The sequence below is a fragment of the Phyllostomus hastatus genome, unplaced genomic scaffold (assembly GCF_019186645.2).
Source record: "Phyllostomus hastatus isolate PE091 unplaced genomic scaffold, TTU_PhHast_1.1 phas_scaffold_1066, whole genome shotgun sequence".
Classification (NCBI taxonomy): Eukaryota; Metazoa; Chordata; class Mammalia; order Chiroptera; family Phyllostomidae; genus Phyllostomus; species Phyllostomus hastatus.
Window position 1 is genome coordinate 13,379,011 of NW_025334004.1, and position 23,257 is coordinate 13,402,267.

At 35.4% G+C, this 23,257-nt stretch overlaps 1 protein-coding gene across 3 annotated transcripts in view; it reads left to right on the forward strand.

Moving 5' to 3' along the window:
• Positions 1-23,257, forward strand: part of SLF2 (SMC5-SMC6 complex localization factor 2) — a 44,252-nt gene that overhangs the window by 13,976 nt on the left and 7,019 nt on the right. For 2 of the 3 annotated variants that reach the window (XM_045854149.1, XM_045854150.1), the window contains exons 7-19: positions 1,161-1,283; positions 1,668-1,835; positions 3,005-3,107; positions 7,724-7,799; positions 8,829-8,970; positions 10,938-11,040; positions 13,724-13,900; positions 15,138-15,235; positions 15,961-16,048; positions 17,565-17,696; positions 18,124-18,201; positions 20,053-20,139; positions 22,353-22,421. In XM_045854149.1, coding sequence (XP_045710105.1) covers positions 1,161-1,283; positions 1,668-1,835; positions 3,005-3,107; positions 7,724-7,799; positions 8,829-8,970; positions 10,938-11,040; positions 13,724-13,900; positions 15,138-15,235; positions 15,961-16,048; positions 17,565-17,696; positions 18,124-18,201; positions 20,053-20,139; positions 22,353-22,421 — 1,444 coding nt within the window. Of the gene's footprint in view, positions 1-1,160; positions 1,284-1,667; positions 1,836-3,004; positions 3,108-7,723; positions 7,800-8,828; positions 8,971-10,937; positions 11,041-13,723; positions 13,901-15,137; positions 15,236-15,960; positions 16,049-17,564; positions 17,697-18,123; positions 18,202-20,052; positions 20,140-22,352; positions 22,422-23,257 lie in introns of those variants that run through there. The other variant, XM_045854151.1, reaches the window with a different exon arrangement.

Sequence of the window (23,257 nt, forward strand, 5' to 3'; positions counted from 1 at the left end):
GATGAGTTATATAAGCAAGGAAGGACTTCAGAGCTAGACTCTGACTTTGAACCCCAGCTCCTCGCATTGTGAGCTTGAGTAAGTTTCTCTAATGTCTTTTTCCTCATGTATAAAATGGGTAATTATAAACTACATATGGAGTTGTGAGAGTTAAAAAAGTTAATAAAGTTCTTAGTACAGTGTATATCACACATCAAGTTTTTAATAAGGGTTAGGTGTTGTGACAGTGATGATGATAACAATGATAATTACTGCTGCTAGAAAGCCTAGTTAACAATATCAGGTTGTTGGTCTACTGGAAGTCAAATGAACATTAGAGGCCTATCCAGGTGGCTCAGTTGGTTGGAACATTGCCCTATACACCAAAAGATTGTGGGTTCAATTCCCAGCCAGGGCACATACCTAGGTTGCAGGTTCCATCGCCAGTCAGGGCATATACAGGAGGCAACCAATCGATATTTCTCTCTGACATCAATGTTTCTCTTTGTTTCTCTTCCTCTCTCTAAAATCTATAAACATAGCCTTGGGTGATGATTAAAAAAGAAAAAGAAAAACGAGCATGAGAGATTAAACATTAAATTAGTAATGTTTATTTTTGCCATTTTCCCTTCCCCTTTTCTAAAGATTTAGACATCATTCTTGAAGTCCTAGCTATAAAGTAACATTCAAGTTTTTTGTGTCATGGAATACTATTCTTTTTCTTTGTTTTTTTAATTTTCACACAAGGATATGTTTGTTTATTAGAGAGAGAAAGAGGGGGGCATTGATTGGTTGCCTCTTGTATGTACCCCAACTGGGGATCGAACTCACAATCTAGGTACATGCCCTGACCAGGGATTGAACCCACTACCTTTTGGTGCATAGGATGACACTCCAACCAACTGAGCAAGCCAGCCAGGGCTGTGATGGAATACTATTCTAGGCTGGGTAAAAGACTTAAGACCTAAGATAGATTTGTTGTGTTTAATGAAAATAGTATATCCTATAACATACATTATGATGTATTTGGGAGACATGATTTGACCTAAAGTATAAACAAAGTTTGTCTTATAACAGTATACTTAATAAGAGTTTTTCTTGGTGCTACCTTTAGGCATAAGCTAAAAATTGTTTTTATTTTTAGAGCCAACCATTTATAGTAATATTGTGTCAATTCTCAGGCTAGATGAACTGCAGAAGCAACTACAGGAAGATATAAGACAGGGCCGAGGCATTAAATCCCCAATCAGAATTGGAGATCAAGACAGTACAGATGATGAGGATGGCCTCTTAGAAGAGCACAGGTACACCCTTTTTTCATGATGTATGCCCTGTTAAGTTTATATATTTTTAAATTTTGTTTTTATAAAATGGGCAATTGATGGTTATTTACTTAGTGGATAATCTGTGATGGGTTTCTAATCCATCTGTGATGGATTTGGAAGACAAACATTAAGACCAAGTTAACATCATTTGTCTTTTCTCCTGGTTATTTCTTCTCACACACATTTAGTGGCTTTGGACTAATGACTAGCAAAAAGTGTGAGGAGCAAAACACATGTTCTCATGTTAGAATTCTAATCTGGGATTGACATAGGTCCTAAGAAAAGTTTGCTTTACACCCAACTTTTAAGCATAAAATTATATACAGTATAACTTTGTTATTTAATGGCTTTTTCTAATTTCAGGGAATTTCTAAAGAAATTTTCAATTACAATTGATGCTATTCCTGATCATCATCCAGGTGAAGAAATATTTAATTTCTTCAATTCTGGAAAAATTTTCAATCAGTATACCTTGGATTTAAGAGACTCTGGTTTTATTGGACAAAGTGCTGTAGAGAAGCTTATTCTTAAGTAAGTAAAAAAGCAGACATTTTACTTCTTCACATATAAAAATTACTTTAAGATTCTGATGGATATAATCTTCTAAAAGTTTAATTTCTGCTATGACCAATCCAGTTTCTTAATCCTCTTTTTTATTACTATTGCCCTTTGTGCTGTATTATTTAATTATAGAAAGCAGTGTGAAATAGTTGTTTGGTACATCATATACCTTATTAGTTAGCATTAAGATCGGTATATAATAACAATGACTAAACAATGTCAAAATATCAGGGGCTTAAATAAGAAATATATTTCTTTCTTATGTGAAAGAATTCAAAGGTAGGAAGTCCAGGTCTGCTGTTTCACCATGTAATCTTTTTTCTCCACCATCCTTAGCATTTGGTTGCTTTAGTTGGCACTGGAGTTCCAGCCTTTATATTCAAGTTCCAAGAAATCCCACGCAGCATTTCTACTTAGGGTTTGTTGCATAGAACTTAGTCAGCATGGCCATACCTACTACAAGGAAGGCTGGAGAGTGATTTTTTTTTTTTAATTCTGAGGTTTTTGTTTTGTTTTTTAAATTTTCTTTTTAGACACAGGGGAAGACAGGGAGAGAAACATCAATGTGTGGTTGTCCCTCTTGTGCCCCCTGCTAAGGACCTGGCTCACAACCCAGGCATGTACCCTGACTGGGAATCGAACCACCAACCCTTTGGTTTGCAGGCTGGCGCTCAATCCACTGAGCCACACCAGCCAGGGCGGAGTGATTTTAATTTCAGGCAGCCAGTGTGCCCAGCTAAAAATCAGGGTTCAGTTACCAAGAGGAAATGCAAACATAGATATTGGGATAGATAACTAGCAGTCTCTCACATTACCCCAGAGCTAATTTCTCTCAGTGCATGATATCTCAGATCCAGAGAAATCACATTAATTCTGAGTTTTATGGAAGTACAGACCCCAGTTGGCAAAAACAGACAGTGCCCTGAGACTTGACAGGCTCTCCTCCTTATCAACACTGCCCGTAGACAGCTTTAGGCCCTTCATTGAATTTCTTTTATAAGTAACCCATCTTTATTGGGGTAGAATCCACCTAAGAAAGGATTTAGGATGATTTGCTTGTTCATTTCCCAGATTATGTCAGAATGTGGTGGTAGAAGTTTCTTGTCAACAGTCACACTGATTTTACTTTATTTTTTCAGATCAGGAAAGACAGATCAGATTTTTTTGACAACACAAGGCTTCCTTACCTCTGCTTATCATTATGTCCAGTGTCCTGTACCTGTGTTAAAGTGGCTATTTCGGGTAAGAGAAATGTGTGGGGATTATAGTTGCCTCCTACTGTTTTTCCCAGTCAAAAGCAAATTTAAAATATAATCTTATTTGCACAGTACTAGAGAAAAATACAATGTAGCACATGATTTCAGTGGATACAAATGAGGCAAAAGAATCAATGTAGCTCTGACCAGTGTGGCTCAGTTGGGCATCATCCCGTAAAGCAAAAGGTCATCAGTTTGATTCCCAGTCGGCACATGCCTGGATTGCAGGCTTGGTCCTTGTTTTAGATCTTTGGACCTTTGGATCAATGTTTCTCACATCAATTTTTGTTTCTCTCCCTCTCTTTCTCCCTCCCTTCCCTTCTAATGGTGAATAAGTAGGATCTTGTTTTTTCTTTTTTAAGGAAAAAAGAATAGGTGTAAAGAAGTAAAGAAAATACTAATGCAGGTAGTGTGCAGGATAATCAATAATGTTAGTTGTACCTGAAACATTTCATCATGTTGGTAAGTCACTGTTATACTTAGTTTCAGAAGAGGTCTTTTAGTGCTTATATACGTTGCAGGGGTTACCCTTTTTCCCTATTTTTGTGGAGGTGCCTGCATACATTTTTAAGGTTTGACTTGTATACTGATATTTAACTATTCATACATATTTTTAAAGGTTTTACTTATTTATTTTAAGAGAGAGGGGAAGGGAAGGAGAAAGAGAGGGAGAGAAACATCAATATATGGCTGCCTCTCAAGCACCCCCTACTGGGGACCTGGCTTGCAACCCAGGCATGTACCCTGACTGGGAATCAAACCAGCCACCCTTTGGTTTATAGGCCCACACTCAATCCACTGAGCTATACCAGCCAGGTCTATTCATATATTTTTTATGCAACTCTAACAATGTTTCTCCTCCTCATTCATATTTAACTCTTAAATCTACTTAAAATAATTCTTAATTTTTATATTATTTATATGGTATCTTTATAAATATCAGTGGTATCAGAGACTATAACTATTATATGAGAAGTGGGACAAACATGGAGTTTCTATTCTGGGTTTTAAGATAGCATTTCAAAGAATCTTGTATTTGTCAAGAACTAGCTATTCCAGTATAGCCTTTTATTCATTTTTTTTATAAACCTGGCAGTTCTGAGTGCCAGCTATGCCAGACACTGGAGAGAAGAGCAATGAAAAAAAATCAGTGTCTCTGATCTCATGAATCCCACATTCTATCTAGTACAGAAGAGACAGACAATAAATGTGTGTGTGTGTGTGCACATTTATACATATATTAGGTCAGATGTTAAGTGCTATGAAGAAAAAGTAAGCTAAGGTAGATAGATACAGAAAATATCAGAGTGGGAAAGAAAGTTTGCTTTATATATATATGGGTATCAGTGAGGCCTTACTGATAAGGTGAGGTGTGAGAAAAGACCTGAAGAAAGTAATGGAATGAGCTTTGCCACTATGTGGGAGAAGAGCATTTTAGGCAGAGAGAGTAACAGGTGGTGTAGGCTATGGGGCAGGAGCATTTGCTTCCAGTAACTGATTACTTGTAATTTTTTAACAGTCCTAATTAAATAAAAAGTGGCCTCCCTACAGTTTTTAATCTAGTGATAGTAATTACCTTTTCTATAGCTTCCCAGAATATGCCTTATCTGACTATAAAGACAGATTATTTTTATTTTTATTTTTATTTTTATTTATTGATTTTTAGAGAGGAAAGAAGAGAGAAACACCAGTTTGTTGTTCCACTTATTCATGCATTCATTGGTTGATTCTTGTATGTGCCCTGACCAGGGATTGAACCCGAAACTTTGGTGTACTGAGGACAACACTTGAACCAACTGAGCTACCTGACCGGGGCCCTTCAGTTATTTTTAAATAACTATCATGACCCTCATCTCTTCCCACACTAAACATTCTGTAGTCATTAAATTTCCAGTTTCTTTATTGACCATCCTTCTGATAGATCTTTAGCTTGTGTCACTCCTAAAGTGTTTTTCCCCTCCCCACACATGCTTCAGATATGGTCTTTCTTACCAACAGTTTCTAGCAAGATTCTTAACCTATCTACTCCACCCACATATTTCTGTTTATTACAATTCAGAATTTCATTTGCTCTCATGACAGGGCTCATTATTCTCTAATATCTTTTCTTAAACTTACAAGTAAGACTTTGCAATCATCTGTATTAAGTTTCATCTTCTTGATGTGAGCCCATGATTATGGCCTTTAAACCCCTAATGATGGCCTGGCTGGTGTAGCTCCATGGTTTGAGTGCCAGCTTGTGAACCAAAAGGTTACCAGTTTCATTCCCAGTCAGGGGACATGCCTGGATTTCAGGCCAGGTCCCTAACTGAGGGCATGTGAGAGGCAACCAATCTATGTTTCTCTCATACATCGATATTTCTCCCTCTATCTAAAAATAAATAAAAGCTTTTAAAAAAAGCCCTAATGATGGCATTCAAGCATATCTTTGTGTAAACAGTTTATTTTTTATTGTATTTTTTCCACTACCATTTATCCCCCTTATATATAGCCCTCTTATTAAGAAGTTTTATATACTCTTCATATTTACTCTTTGAAAACCAAACTAGTAATTGTTTGTTAAGCACTTTCTCTTTTTAAAATACTTTGTCTCAATCCTCCTTTCCAATTCCAAATTTATTTTTCATGATGGGGAGACCAACTTACAATTTTTTTTTCTTATAAATGTCAACATTTATTTTAATGCTACAGTCCTAATTAATATTTCGTAAATTTAATTGTTAAAATGTTTTGCATCTTTGTGGTCTAAATGTAGTAGACCAGAAAGACAGGGTTTTTTGGTCTTTTTGTTCGTTTTGTCTTACCATTTTCAGAGGGAATTCACGTTCGTGAGGCATTCAAGTAAAATGGAAAGGGTATTAAAATTAAAAATAAGGCTGAACTCCCAGTTTCCAGGGGCTGTTAGTGTTTTCTGGATTGTTCTCTGTGTATATAGATTGCAGTATAACAATATAAATAAAATATATGCTCTTTTATAACTTTATTTCAGATGACAATAAATTATTGAGTATTTTTATCAGTATAGATGTTATCCTTTTTAATGGCTTTTATAGTATTCCTTTGTAGTTCTTTACCATGATTTATTTAACCCAATCTTAATTGGTAGATATTTGATTGTTGTATACACTTCTTTATACACTTATTTAATTATTTCCAGTTGCCCACCTCAGAATTCATCACCTCCACAACAAAATTGTTATCCAAAACTTCTCTAGTGTCCAACATGCCTTTTAATGGTGCTGCCCCCCAGTGGCAGAGCATTACAACACAAACATCATAGCAAAGATTTATTCACATAGGATGATTTTGTAATGATATAAGCTGTTTGCCTGATTGAAGCCAGAGTTTGGGTTATTCCTCCTTATATTTTACATTTAAATGTATTATAATCTATGACTCCAAAGCAAAAGAGAAAGAGACAGAAATAAACTATATTTTCCTCCATAAAACCACTTAAAAATTACTTTCAGTGTGACTTTTAAAAAACATTTTTAAACACAAGCTTTTATTCCAAAAAAATTGTCCTATAAAATTATAGTAATTATATGCCTCGCATATAAATTCCTGTGTAAAAAGGCTGACTAGATCAAGGTACAAGGACAATAACTTTGCATAAATATTACCAAATTATTTTTTTTAGATTTTATTTATTTATTTTTAGAGAGGGGGGAAGAGAGGGAGAAAGAGAAACATTGATGTGTGAGAGATACATCAACCTGTTGCCTCTCGCACTCCCCCTACTGGGGACCTGGCCTGCAACCCAGGCATGTGCCCTGACTGGGAATTGAACCAGTGACCTTTTGGTTCACAGGTTGGTGCTCAGTTCACTGAGCCATACCAGCCAGGGCACCAAATTATTTTTTAAATTTTACTAAATTATCCCCACACTGGGCATACTACCTCTTTCCTAGTATACTTGTGAACACTGTATTATCAGTAGTCTCGATCTTCACCAATATTGAAGTCAACTGATGATTTCTTAATCACTTTTCTTTGATTACTGGTGATATTGAACATCTTTTTACAAATATATTGGAAGTGGGAATGGGGGGGAAATGGAGACAACTGTACTTGAACAACAATAAAAAATGGGGAAAAGTAAAATTTAAAAAAACAAGTGTATTGGTATATTAGTTTGCATATTTGTGTCTTTTCAATATTTTTACTAGTTGTTGGGTTTTTTTGTTTTGTTTTTGTTTTTGTTTTGGGGTTTTTTTTTTGCCTGTGAAGTAATCGAGCTAAGTAGCCTTTTCCTTTATGATTTTGGGGTTTTATGACATGATATGAATTAGCAAAATTTTTTTATAGTTTTAAATATTATATTTGTCTTATTATAAATGAAGTTATAAAAACAAACATGTTAGAATGGAAAAGGCCCTGAATCAGAATCAGACCTTGATTTAAATTCCAACTACTCATGTATTACATTGGGTAGAGTAATGAGCCTGTTTGCTCCTATGTGTGATGTATGACCATTTCATAAGGTTATTATATGTATTAAATGAAATACTCATAAAACACCTGTATATGTGCCTGGCAAATAGTAAATGCTCATGTTTCCTTTTTTTTCTCTCTCAATACTCTTATCATTTATCTATTTAGATGATGTCAGTTCATACAGACTGTATTGTGTCCGTGCAGATTTTAAGTACATTGATGGAAATAACAATTAGAAATGGTGAGTATATAATGGTGATTAGCAGTGTGAATTATTGGTTGCTATGTACGTGGTCTCTTTCGTATTGCTGAAAATTAATATATTTGGGAATATAGGATAAGAAATTATTTTTGTAATCTAAATTCTTTAATAATGAAATGAAACTCTAATCAAAAATTAGTATCTGCATTTTTCTAGTTGCATTCAGAAAAAGGGTATAAGATCTTGCAAGTGGCAGCCTTTACCTAATATTTACCAAGTCATGGCTTACTGTTTTGGGTAAGTAGAAATAGTTGCAAGTTTATTTATTTAGTCTATTAATTTTAATTGGCTCTTGATGAGCAACAGTATTATACTGATTTTGCACTGAGAAGATTAAAAGTGTCCACTGCAAAATTACAACAGTTGCTTTCTCTCCTTTGAAATCCCTTATAGTGAAAAAAGCATTGTGATCTAGCTGTCTTAGTTGTTTTGAGGATTGGAACAAATAGACAGTGGAGATGGTAAAATCTTCCTGTGCTAACAGTAGTTGATACTTTATGATTGTTATTTCCAATTTTTTTCAAAATGTGTTTCTTCCTCCTGAGTTTTACACCCTTTTATCCATCACTCTCAGATATTTTGTTCATAAATGTCATTATTTTCATATTTATTTGAAAATTTGTAATTCATATATAATCATTCTAAATAATTATATTGTTAACATACCAATATCAGCTGTCATTTCTACAAAATGATTATAATGTTTCAGATGCAGGCTATCACCTTGCAACCATGGGTCTGTGAACTCGGAATTTGAGATAAAATATTTTCTTCTGCCCTGGCTGGTGTGGGTCAGTGGGTTGAGTGCTGGCCTGTGAACTGAAAGGTCGCCAGTTTGATTCCCAGTCAGGACCCATGCCTGGGTTGCTGGCCAGGTCCCCAGTGGGGGGCATGAGAGAGGCAACCACATATTGATGTTTCTCTCCCTCTCTTTCTCTTTCCCTTCCCCTCTCTCTAAAAATAAATAAATAAAATCTTTTAAAAAAAAATGTTTCTTCTATTAATTAGATACCTTCAGTGATTCACCAGTTTGGCCCTGGATCCCATCATTGTCTGATATAGCAGCTGTGTTTTTCAATATGGGAATTGATTTTAGATTTTTGTTTCCTCTGGAGAATCTTCAGCCTGACTTTAATGAAGACAATCTAGTGTAAGTTTTCTTTTCACAGTTAATGCCAAAAATATTCTTTTAAACAATTTTTATATAAGAACAGTTACTATTCATTTCTTTGATAAGTTTAATATCCATTCTTGATTTGTGTTAATTTCTCTAAGTAGAAATGGATCTTGAATTAGAAACATTCTTAACATCTGTCTTAATCTAAAACCATGACCATGTGTGACAGGGAAAAAATTACAAAATTTAATTTAAAAATGCAATAATAATATTTTAACTACTTTCTGTTTTGCTTTCTCTTTGTTCAAAACAAATTGATATGCTTACTGTTACTCCACATTAGACATTGTTGCATTGGCTGTTCCTCATGCTGATTCCTCATCCCCATTCTTAGTGTTTACCTGCCAGAATACTACCTGTCTCGCTTATTGAAACATAATCTACAAGAGCAAAAGATAGTCCATCTATTGGGGACAGGTCATGGTACATTAATAATAATCATCAAACTACTTAAATGTATTGCTTACTATGTGCCAGGCATAGATCTAAGGGCATAATGTATAGTACTTCATTTAATAGTCACTGCAGCTATTAGATAGTATTTTCATTCCCATTTTACTGGTGAGTCAGGTACAGAAAGGTGAGTCAGGAACAAAAAGCTATTAACTAAATTGCCTGAGGTTGTTCTGCTAGGAAGGGACACAGGACTACCAGGCAGACATTTAAAAAATAAAGTTCTTCACATATAGAAATATCTCCATGATATACATTAAGTGAAAAGAAAGATGTACACAACAGAGTATATAGTATGCTACCACTTGTATTGAAGGTGTGTGGAGGAGAGGAATATTCGTATATATTTGTATATATATAAAACATTTGGAATGAAGGACTAAATCTAGTAGTGATCGTGGGGAAGGGAAATGAATGGCTGAAGGTCTAGACTGGGAGGACAGTTCTTCATAGTATACTGTGCCTTGATACTTCTTGACTTTTTAACCCCATGAAAGTATTATTTATTTAAGAAATTACCCAGAAAGGCCCTGACCAGGTAGTTCAGTTGGTTAGAGCATCATCCTGATATGCCAAGGTTGCAGGTTCAATCCCAGATCAGGGCATATACAAGAATCAACCGATGAATGCGTAAATGAGTAGAACAAGTCGATCTCTCTCTCTCTCCACCTCTCCCCCACTCAAATCAATAAATTAAAAAAATTTTTTTAAGAAATTAAGTTCCTTGGCTGGTGTTGCTCAGTGGATTGAGTGCCAGCCTGCAAACCCAAAGAGTAACCAGTTCAATTCCCAGTCAGGGCAAATGCCTGGATTGCGGGCCAAGTCCCTAGTAGGGGATGCACAAGGCGCAACCAGAATTGATGTTTCTGTCCCTGTCTTTCTCCTTCTCTTCCCCTTTTTCCCTAAAAATAAATAAATAAAATCTTTTTTAAAAAAGAAAAGAAATTAAACATGAAAATATTATCTATCTTATGAAAGCCAAGTTCATGTGTCTCCTCTTTCATGAACCTTCACATACCTCAATCAAAATTGAGGTGCTTAGAATTGTTTCTTCATATTCCTGTGGTGGTTTCTTTAGGCCATTCAAGAGACCTTTAAATATTACGTGTTCTTTGTAGTCAGAGCTACCTTCTACATAGCTCTCTGACACCAAGAGCAATGAAGACAGTTCCTTTTAAGAAGTATTTGTTCAAGGAAAAACTAATGCATAGGGATAGGGATCAAAATAGTATTTCCCTGGAGTGAGAGACAGTAGGATGGCTTCCATTTGGCGTGAAGAGACTTTTAGGGGTAATGAAAATATTCTATTTCTTGATTCGTATGGTAGTTACACTATTTATATATTTATCAAAACTTAAAATGGGTATATTCCTTTTATTGTATTTAAATTACACCTCAGTAAAATATACATTTTTGTTCGTCATTTCTTATGTTGTACCTAATAATATTGTACCTAATTTCATGTTTTTTTATTTACTTTTCAATAGTTCTGAAACACAAATGACATTGGGGGGGAATGGAAGTGAGGATTCATCTTGTAAGCCAATTTTTTCAACTCTTCCTGAAACCAACATTTTAAATGTGGTTAAGGTAGGAAGAAACTCTTTTTTATGTCTTTGGCTCAGAGCTGGAACCATATAGTTTTGTGGTTAATGGTTTTAAAACAAAACCACTAATGTTTTACTATGTGATTACCAGTCTCTGAAATTTCTTAGCAATAATCTTGTTTTAAAGTTTATCTTTGGCCCTGGCTGGTGTGGCTTAGTGGATTGAGTGCTGGCCTGAGAACCAAAGGGTAGTTGGTTCTATCCCAGGCAGGGCACATTCCTGGGTTTCGGGCCAGGTTCACAGTGTGGGGCACGTGAGAGGCAACCACATGTTGATGTGTGGTTTTTCTCCCTCTCTCCCTTCCGTCCCCTCTCTCTAAAAATAAGTAAATAAAATCTTCAAAAAAAAAAAACTGAAGGTTATGTTTGCTGTTTTTATTTTTGTTTTAATATTAGGAAAGAAAGAGAGCTTTAGATCAGAGTATATATTTAAAATAGTTGTAGGAATACTTTACAAAGAAGCTTTTTGAAACTAATATTTTTCAAACCAATAATTTTTTAGAATTAATATGTATGAAGAAAAAATATTACAGTGTAACTTAGTGACTAAGAATAACTGTTAAAACATTTTTAGTGACTGGATCAAATCAATGATATTGAGCTGTTAGAAAGAAAATCTTCAGAGTCTTCCAGCCAAGATGGAGGCATAGGTAGACACACTGTACCTCCTTGCACAACCAAAAGAAGGACAACAACAGATTTAAAAACAAAAAACAACCAGAACTGACAGGAAATCGAACTGTATGGAAGTCCAACAACCAAGGAGTTAAAGAAGAAACATTCATCCACACCAGCAGGAGGGGCGGAGACAGGCAGCTGAGCAGAGAGGAATTGCAGCAAGGTGGCAGCTGGCGGACCTGGCGAGGCAGTGGCTGACAGAGCAGGCTGTCCCACATTGGTGTGCAGATAAACCAAGAGGAACAACTGGGGAGCGAGGCAGACTTCTCAACCCAAAGTTTCAGTGCGGGGAAATAAGCCTCAAACCTCTGATTGTAAATACCTGTGGGGGTTGAGGTGGCAGTGGAAGAAACTCCCAGCCTCACAGGAGAGTTTGTTGCAGAGACACAAAGGGTCCTAGAATGTACACAAACCCACCCACCCAGGACTCAGCACCAGTAGGACCCAATTTGATTGTGGGTAGCAGGGGAAGTGATTAAAAACCAGAAGAGAGGGGAGCAAGCGGCACTGTTCCCTCTCAGACCGCACCCCCACGTACAGCGTCACAATGCAGCCACGTGGGTTGCCCCTCCCTGGGGAACACCTAAGGCTCCACCCCTTACTATGCAACAGGCATGCCGAGGAGAAAAAAATGGCCCAGATGAAAGCTGCAGAAAAAATACAACTAAGCAACAAAGAGATAGCCAACCTATCAGACACACAGTTCAAAACACTGGTGATCAGGATGCTCACAGAACTGGTTGAATATGGTTACAAATTAGATGGAAAAATGAAGGCTATACTAAGTGAAATAAAGGAAAATGTACAGGGAACGAACAGTGACAGGAAGGAAATGGACTCAAATCAACGGTGTAGACCAGAAGGACAAAAGAAACATTCAACCAGAACATAATGAAGAAAGAATAATTCAAAAAAAAAAAAATGAGAGGCTTAGGAACCTCCAGGATATCTTTAAATGTTCCAACATCCAAATCATAGGAGTGCCAGAAGGAAAAGAGGAAGAGCAAGAAATTGAAAACTTATTTGAACAAATAATGAAGGAGGACTTCCCCAGTGTGGCAAAGAAAATAGACTTCTAGGAAGTCCAGGAAGCTCAGAAAGTCTCAAAGAAGTTGGACCAAGGAAGCACACACCAAGGCACATCATAATTACATTAGCCAAGATTAAAGAGGAGAGAATCTCAAAAGCAGCAAAAGAAAAGACAGTTATCTACAAAGGAGTACACATAAGACTGTCAACTGATTTCTCAAAGCTTGCAGGCAAGAATGGGCTGGAAAGAAGTATTCCAGGTCATGAAAGGCAAGGACTTATATCCAAGATTACTCTATCCAGCAAAGCTTTCATTTAGATGGAAGGGCAAATAAAATGCTTCTCAGATAAGGTCAAGTTAAAGGAGTTCATCATCACCAAACCCTTATATAAAATGTTAAAGGGATTTAAGAAAAAGAAGATCAAAACTATGAACAGTAAAGTGACAACAAATTCACAACTATCAACTGAACCTAAAAACAAAAACAAACAGCAAACAACTAGAACAGGAACAGAAGCACAGAAATGGACATCACATGGAGGGTTATCAGCGGGAAGAGGGAAGGTGGAGAATGGGGGAAAGGTACAGGGAATAAGAAGCATAAATGGTAGGTAGAAAATAGACAGGGGGAGGTTAAGAATGGTATAGGAAATGTAGAAGCCAAAAAAGAGCCACAGACATGAACTAAAGAAGGGGAAATGTGGGTGGGAGGGAGTGTGCTGGGTGGAGGGGAAAAGGAGGGGGAATGGGACAAATAATAGCATAATCAATAAAATATTTTTTAAAAATCTTGAAAACTTGAATAATGTGCTTATTCTATGAGTATTTTTTGCTTTGTTCTAGATGACTGGGTTTTTTTACATAATTTTTCTTTGCATTTTTCATTTAACAGTTTTTATTTTAAGCTCTTCAAATAAAATATATTTCAGGTTGCTTTGTCTCTGCCTTTGTGTCAAAGTTTCTAGGTTTATGTACGTCTATTCATCCAGAAGGTTACCAGGATCGTGAAATAATGTTGCTGATTTTAATGTTGTTTAAAATGAGTTTGGAAAAACAGCTGAAGCAGATTCCTCTAGTGGACTTTCAAAGCCTCCTGATAAACCTGATGAAAAACATCAGAGATTGGAACACAAAGGTAACATTACTTAAAACTTTAGTATTGATTTTCTTATATAACATTACAGTTTGACTTTCATAGTGCATGCAGAACAGTTTCTAAGCTCAATTAAGACCTTCAGCACATGAAAAATAAACTGAGGAAGGGAGTGTCTTTGTTGGAACTGTATTTAAATCCATTAAGATAGAATCTTCTCTAAAAGTACAACCATTTATTCTACCAAAAAAAATTTATTTACTGGGGAGTCACTGTGGGCCAAGCATTAATGTAGAGAGGCTAGAAATACATCTGAGAAAAAGACAAAACCCATAACCACATGGCAGTTTTACCCTAGTCAGAGGGTTATATAATAAAGTAAATGTAGGTTGTAATATTATGTCAAGTATAATAGCGCTAGAAATAAAAAATAAAACAGGACATGGGTAAAGAGAGTAGCAAGGCAAAGAATGCTCTAGTTCAGATGAGGGTCTACGGCCATACCACCCTGAACACTCCCGATCTTGTCAGGTGAGGCAGTCAAGAAAGGCCTTTCTAAAGTGACCTTTGAACAGGGACCTAAAAGAAATGGTGGAGCAAGTCACACATGCAAGAATTTAAGTTGAACTTCTGCAACCATATTGAGGCTAAATGTGTATAATTTTTTTTAGATTTATAAGTTATATTTTTCAATCCTTTTTAGTAAAAAAAATCAAATAAGAGCAAAAATAGAGGAAAGACTAATTAACCCCTACCGACCTATCACTCAGCTTCATAATTATCAAGACATAATCTGTTACCCTCATCCCATACTTCTTTCCTCTACTCAGAGGTTATTTTGAAGCAATTCTGTTAGCCTTTACTGGAATAGCTAAAGATCTTTAAAATGCAAGAAATCTCAGGTCCAGGAAGATACATGGTCTAGTTCAACTCTCATTATACACCTTTGGAAACTGTTACTTGTATTTAAGCCACTTTATTCTTCCTAGAAGGTATATTAACATTTAAGTATATATAGATATAAGATGTAGCACAAAACATGAAAGTGAAGTGAAATTCTGATAAATGTACCTGTTCAGTCTGTTCTAGAGTTTAAGATAAAATTGAGTCTGTATACTGTGTATGTTTTAATAGGTACTAGAATCCATGCTGTTTCTAAAAATAAGTGTTCCTTTCATAAGAATGCCCTCATATTATGGCAAGATCATTGCGGATGATCAGTTGGATGTTTGATTTCACTCACCTGTCTGAAAAATCTTAACTCGTTTTTTGTTTTCAGGTGCCTGAACTCTGTCTGGCCATAAATGAACTCTCCAGTCATCCCCACAACCTTCTGTGGTTGGTACAGCTAGTCCCTAACTGGACATCACGTGGAAGGTATTGAAAAGTGAGAATTAAACATTAGGAAAAATGTACAGTGTTTACATTAATTAAGTGCTTTTGGGTCCTTTATTTCCTTTTATCATTCCTTGAATGTTAGATCAGTCTTTTATTTCATATTCAGCTGTGAGAATAGGCATTGACATCCTGATTCTGATACTTAACTCAGATCATTTTATACTATTCATGATTTTCAATTTTATCTAATAACTTAATGTAGATGGCACATGCTATAAAAATGACTAAATTAGTTTGGGTTTTTTGTTTTGTTTTGTTTTTTGTAAAAAGAAATTATGGCAATAAAATACATTTTCTAGCAATAAGTCAAAGATAAACGCTTTCAACAATTTGCCTGAACCCCAGGGCAACTCTTTATATGAAAATTCTACTATTCTATTACAGGAAATGGAGAAGCTAAAAAACTTTTATATATGACCCATGGATATGAACTAAGTGGGGGGAATGCTAGTGGGAGGGGTGCTGTAGGGAAGACAGGAATAAAGGGAAGGAAAAAATGGGACAACTATAATAGCATAATAAAATATATTTTTTAAAAAAGAAAAAGGAAATTTTACTATTCTATTAAACCTTATATATTTTTGTACAGCCTTCTCTTAAAACATTATATTTTCAACTAGCAGGACTAGAAGAACTCCTTTTGGCTCACTCATCTGCTTCTCAAGCAATGTTGATTAAAATACATTCTAAAATTCTAATTCCAGGCAACTGAGACAGTGCCTCAGCCTAGTGATTATTTCAAAGCTTTTGGATGAGAAACATGAAGATATCCCTAACACCAGTAATCTGCAGGTATACATAACATTTCTAGTTTCTTATAATAAGGGGAAGAGGTAGTCAGGTTAAGGAAAATGGATGAATTCTGAGTCAGAAGTCCTGAGGTTAGATCGTGACTCTCAGACATAATACTATCCATGTAATCTTTAGAATGATACTGAACTAATGATACTCAGTTACTTCATCTGTGAAATAGAGATGGTATCACAGCCATCTCCATAGGATTGGTATGGACATATAGATGAATTAATGTATAAAAACTGGGGAAATCATAATATGCTAAATGTGACATCATTTATGAAATTAGTTCACATTATGAAGATTTTCAATTTTATGACAAGATAAGAGCACCTGGTCATTGTGGGTCAGTTGATTAGACAACGTCCTGCAAAGCTGAAGATCATCAGTTTGATTCCTGGTCAGGGTACATGCCCAGGTTGCAGGTTTGTTCCCTAGTCAGGGCATGAGGCAACCGATCAAAGTTTCTCTCTCACACTGATGTTTCTCTCCCTCTCTGTCAATAAATCAGTATGATCAGAGGAGAGGAGAAACCCTCCCTTTTCTCTCCAGAATCAATAAAAGAAAAAAATTTAAAAGATTAGAAATTGCAAAACTATTGTACATTAATTGCATCTTCTGCCTGTTTTAATATTAAATAGTCTTTAAATTGTATAGCCTAAAATGCAGTTGCCCTTCAGTACTTGTCCAGTAGTAAATATATCGGGTGTATATATGAGTGTGTATAAACATGTGCTATGCAAGTGCCACTCCAAGAACTCCTGAAGGCTTTTTTCAAACATTCATAGCACTAATGGGGCTACTTACAGTTGTATTTGGAAACTCAACATAGAACCTGATCTACATGTAGTATTCTTGTTTGAATTGGGGTTTAGTACAAGATGCTCAACTAGGGATTTTAAAAATGAATTAGAGAATCTGCCCTTGAAAACTTAACCTAGTGGTTGAAACAAAGCAAATCAACTATTGTGGTACAGTGTAGTAAGAGCAGTGTTAAAAGTATGCACAAGGTGCTGTGGGACAGAGATTGAAAGAGACAGCTGGTTTCTGCATTAGTGGAGTTGAAGTAGATTTGATGCCAGATAAATTGGGAACCCACTCCTGAGTCACCAGGGTCATTATCAAATAGCTCTCAATCCTTTCAGTGATATTTACTGCCATCGAAAGAGTATTCTTTTCAGAATTCAATGACTTCTGTTCACAGGGAAATTCCGTTTTGCTGACTTGCAAATAATTTCACAGAAAAAGCACTCTCTTTGATCTCTATTATAATGCCATTTGGTCTCGTCCCTAAGCTTTTTTATCCTCAATTACAAGTACTAAATGTTTAAAATCCCTTTTAAGCAATTGAGGACTTTGAAGTAAAGGAGAAATGGGTATCACTGGCCTGTAAGGAAAGCTACAAAGGGGCAAAATTAGAGAAGGCAAAATGAACAGAGAACACACTGAAGAAAAGTAGCCTAAAAAGAACAACTGTATTGCTTAGTATTATTCAATGTCTTTCTTTTGGTAGATATCAGTCTTATATCGTTATCTTGTGCAAATGAAGCCTTCTGATTTGTTGAAGAAAATGGTCTTGAAGAAAAGAGCTGAACAACCAAATGGCACCATTGATGACAGCCTGCATTTGGAACTTGAAAAGCAGGTACCCAAAGCTAGGTCATCTCAAAAGAGTGTATAAGAGCATAACTGATGCCACCTTTCTACCCATAGGCTGCTATTATAGCATAGGCATTTAGAGGCAATTATAAAGTTAATGTTTTTTTTAATTGCTATCATAAATTTCTTTAGTAAACTTAGGAGTTGAGGATTGAGGTTAAAAAATGGTTATTGGTAATTTAATACTGGGAGTATATTTTTGTAGCCCTTTATTTGAGCAGTCATGAGATAAAAGGAGTGCCCTTCAGTTAGAAATTTGAAAGCCTAGGTTAAATGCATGCCTTTTCCTACTTACTAACTTGGTTAACCTTAGCAAATCCTTAATCTTCCCTGGGCAGCTTTCCTAGTATATACTAGGATAATATCTATGCTAGTTAATTTCATTGGTGTTCATTTTATTCATTTTTCAATAGGCATATTACCTGACCTACATTCTTCTTCATTTAGTTGGTGAAGTTAGTTGTTCTCATTCTTTTTCTTCTGGACAACGCGTAAGTCATTTTTAGTGGTTTTTGTTTTTAATATCACTATTGATGGAATGAATGAACATTCTTTTTAAATTCATTTAAATTTATTGGGTGACTGATTAATAAGTTTATATCATAGAAGTTTTAAGTGTACAGTTCTATAATGTCATCTGCATATTGCATTGAGTGTTCACCACCCAAAGTCAAGTCTCCTCCTGTCACCATGTATTTGACCCTCTTTACCTTCTTCTACCTTCCTCTACCTTCCTTCCCCTCTGGTAGCCACCATACTGTTGTCTGTGTCTGTATGAGTTTTTTGTTTTGTTTATTTATTTGTTGCTTTCTGTTTTATATCTCACATGAATGAAATCATGGTTCTTTTTCTGTCTGACTTACTTCACTTGGCATATACTCTCAAGATCTATCTTTGTTGTCACAAATGGCAGTATTTCATTTTTTCTTATGGCCAAGTAGTAATTCATTGTGTATGTGTACCACATCAAGGACACTTAGGTTGTCCCCATGTCTTGGTCATTGTGAACAATGCTTCAGTGAATGTAGGGCTGCATATATCTTTACAAATATATGTTCTCAGCTTCTTCAGGTAGATACCCAAAAGAGGGATTGCTTGGTCATATGGTAGCTCTATTTTGACTTTTTGAGGAACCTCCATAGTGTTCTCCATAGTGGCTGAACTAAATTATGAACATTGTTTATATAGAGGAAAATTTAATAAAAGTTAACTTTGAATTTGCTATACAGAAGCAATTTTCAACCTTTTTCATCTCATGGCACACGTAAACTAACTAAAATTCTGTGGCATACCAAAAAATGTATTTTTTGCCAGCCTGGCAAAAAAAGAAATGTACAATTTTGATTCATTCACACAGGACAGCTATTGTGGTGTTGGCTGATGTCATTATTTTATTTGACAATCTAAAGGAATGGAGGTTAGTACCCCTGAAAGGTGTTGCATGTTTTAAAAATTTGTGGCACACCAGTTGAAATCACTGCTTTAAGATATTAGCCCTTTTGTCTAAAAACTGTATTATTTTAAAACCTTTGTTGATGAACATTACATTTTTGTGATTACCCACAGTACTGACATGAATATTCTTATTCATATATCTCTATCAACCTATGTAAACATTTCTGTAGGGTAAATTCCTAGAAGTAGAATTGCTAGATCAAAGGTTATAAAATTTATAAATTTTAATTATTATTTCTCTCTCACATCAATGTTTGTCTTTCTCTCTCTCTCTTTCTCCCTTCCCCCAACCCCATTCTCTCTCTCTAAAGTCAACGAATGTATCCCCTGGCAAGGATTAGAATTGTTTTTTAATTATTTAAAGATAGCTATTATCACATATCTCTCCCCAAAAGTACCAATTCACATTCTTACCTTAATATATGGAATCTTGGTATATGTATGAGAGTGACTCTTTTGGACTATACACTTCTAAAACTTAAAACTTAATTTTTTAAGGAACTAATATTAAAGTAGTTTATAGAGAAAAATAGTTTAGCTGTTATTTGAGTATTTCATGAGAAAATGTGTGAAAGAAAGTCCTCTTTAAATTTTGGGGCATTATATCATAGTTTAAGCTCTAGGGTTAATTTCCATTAATGTGCTTCAATACATAGCAAAAACCAGCTTTTATTTTTTTTGTATATGTTTTTTGTATTAACTAACAGTAAGCCATACCAGTCTTATTGTCCTGGCAGTTACTATTTTCAGTGGTATGATTACTATTATGTTGGATAGTTAAATTAGAAATTACTTACTGGAGAATGGTAGATTTTTAAATGCTTTTTAGTTCTAGTAATTTGTAGGGCTTCAAAGTGGTTTTAATTCCTTGTGTTTGTTTTGCATAGAAACACTTCGTGCACCTCTGCGGGGCTTTGGAAAAGCATGTTAAGTGTGATATTAGGGAAGATGCAAGACTGTTCTATAGAACTAAGGTAAGTGTGTGTTTTAATTTTTTGTGTGTTTGTTTTTAACATTGGTTACATTAATATTTGAGGAAGAGAAGCATATAAAATGAATATATAAGATTAGAAATATTATTTCCTTCTTTAATAACCGAAATCAGTTTCTGTTAAGTACTTCTAGCTAGATTGAAAGTGAAAGGAAAAACATCTTAAAGCAGATAAATTTTTAAATTTTATTATGCTTTCTATTCTGAAACTCCTGACACCTAAGGAGAAAAATTCTAATACTAATGAAACTTATGTACAAGTTAAGACCTTCATGCTTAAGTTAGCTTCAAGAATTAAAGCATTGTTTAAGTAAATATATGTAAGTTTTTAAAAAATGGCTATAAAATTGTGTGATAGTTAAAAATTTGTTTTGTTCATAGAAAAAAAATAGGCAAGGTGTTATTCTTTAAATATTCCACTAGAGAATGTGTTAGAGGAAGCACTCTTCAAATCCCTGAGTCCTCTACATCATCCAGTCTGAGCTCAAGGATGGAAATGATTCAGCAGTAAGCTGGCTCAACTTTTTTCTTAAGGGCTTAGTGTATTCAAACAATAGAAAAGGTAAGTACAATATCTGAGTATGGAGTTAGGAAAACAATTTTAGTATTAATAAAATGATATGGTAGTTTTTTCTGAAAACGCTAACTTAACACTTTTTAAAAAACATTTCTTTTAATGATTTCATTATTCCAAATTATCTTTTAGCTTTTGTAACGTAAAGCTGATTTCTTTTGCCCCTATGTTTGGATAGTCATTGAATGTAAAAAATCAGCTTTGTAACTTTATATCTTACATTAATTGCCTGTAAAGGTTAGCCCATTTGGATTTAGTATCTATATTTATTTTAGTAGATCTAAGTTAAATACAAAAATGAGCAACTAATGAAGTATCTGGTTGCAGATTTTCAAATACATGTAGAGGATAGCTCTTTGCCTTAGAATGGAAACCATAGTTTTAGAAGCACATTCTTTTGAACACTAACTAGAGTTACTGGCCCGTAGAACTTGGTAGTAGTGGCTGCTGCTGACAGATGTGCTAAAAGGAGACCACTCAAGGTTTTTGTTTCTTAAAGCCAGGAGCAGGGCATAGATTGATGTCAGGGTTCCCCTTACTTAGAGTGGAGAACAACATAGAGGTCTGTGGAAATTGCTTAGGGGATGGCCCTGCTGAAATAATTGAGTTGCCTGCCTCTCTCCACAGTCCTCTAGTAGAAAGGTGGTAATTGTTTGAAGAAACTGAATCTACTGAACTCTAAATGGAGGAAAAAGCAGACCTTGCAATTTACTTTATTAACTTAAAGTAGTTATAAAATTCCTGACTTGTTTAAAACATTTTCTCAGGCAGTTATGTTCAAGAGCTAATTGAGAATCTCTAGAGTGGTAGGAAAGTTTGGATTTTACACAAAGATTTGTTAAACTAAACCTTGAAATGTCAGAATATACTGAGTATTTAAAGAAGATTCATCATACTCTACAAAAACCTAGAGGGGTATAACAATGAATTTTTGGATCTTTTGATAATGTGGAAAGGAACTAATGAAAGCCATTCTTTGTGGCCTTGAGTCTTTCAAATAGAAGCTAGGAAGGCAGGTAACAGCCTATGTTTTGGGCCCTATAACAAAGGCTACCCTTTACCTTCTGTATCTGAGTGTTCAGAAGCCAGCAAGGTGAAAGTTTATGTGTGTTGAAGTAGGGAATATGTTGGGATTTTTAAAAAATATTTTACTTATTTATTTTTAGAGAGAAGGGAAAGGAAGGAGAAAGAGAGGGAGAGGAACATTGATTGGTTGCCTCTCTCATGCCCCCAACTGGGGACTTGGCCTGCAACCAGGCAAGTGCCCTGGCTGGGACTCAAACCAGCAATCTTGGTTGGCAGGCCAGTGCTCAATCCACTGAGCCACACCAGCCAGGGTGGGAGTATGTTTTCTGGATGATCTTTAGTAACTAATGGGAAAATGGAGTCCTATGCATTCAGTATTTTAGATTATAGTGATAAAGAAAAGTTGTATTAATCACTATTATTTTAAAGCCTTTCCAGAAAATGAGTAGTTTATTTTTTGTTTCTTGACAAAAATCAAATTGAGTCATTGAGTTTGGGCCTGTCATAGTTACCAGATCTTTTATGTAAAGCCTTAAATTGATTTTAGGTGAGAATGTTTTAATCTGATTACTTTTTCCCTATTTGATATTTTTAAGGTAAAAGACTTGGTTGCCAGGATACATGGAAAATGGCAGGAAATAATCCAGAACTGTCGGCCTATTCAGGTGTCATTTTATTTAACAGTTTCATTTATTCTTTATAGTTTTGCTGAATGGTGTTTCTTCATATTGTTTGAAAAAAGTATGACAGAGCACTTGCTTCTAGATCTTAAGATAAACTGAAAACTCCAGCATAATAGTTTGTACTACTATAGTTTATCCAGTATAATTTTTCTTTTTTAATATATTTTATTGATTATGCTATTACAGTTGTCCCATTACCCCCCCTTCATTCCCTTCTACCCTGCACACCCTCTCCCACCCACCCACATTCCCTCCTTTAGTTCATGCCCATGTGCCGTAAGTCCTTTAGCTTCTGTATTACTCTTGCCCTCCCCTGTCTATTTTCTACCTACCATCTATGCTACTTATTCTCTGTACCTTTTCCCCCTCTCTCCTTCTCCCACTCCCCTGTTGTTAACCCTCCATGTGATCTCCATTTCTGTGGTTCCATTCCTGTTCTAGTTATTTGCTTAGTTTGTTTTTGTTTTAGGTGCAGTTGTTAATACTTGTGAGTTTGCTGTCATTTTACTATACATGTTTTTTTTTTATCTTCTTTTTCTTAGATAAATCCCTTTAGCGTTTCATAAAATAAGGGCTTGGTGATGATGAACTCCTTTAATGTGACCTTATCTGAGAAGCACTTTATCTGCCCTTCCATTCTAAATGAAAGCTTTGCTGGATAGAGCAATCTTGGATGTAGGTCCTTGCCTTTCATGACCTGGAATACTTCTTCGCAGCCCTTTCTTGCCTACAAGGTCTCTTTTGAGAAATCAGCTGACAGTCTGATGGGAACTCCTTTGTAGGTTACTGTCTCCTTATCTCTCACTGCTTCTAGGATT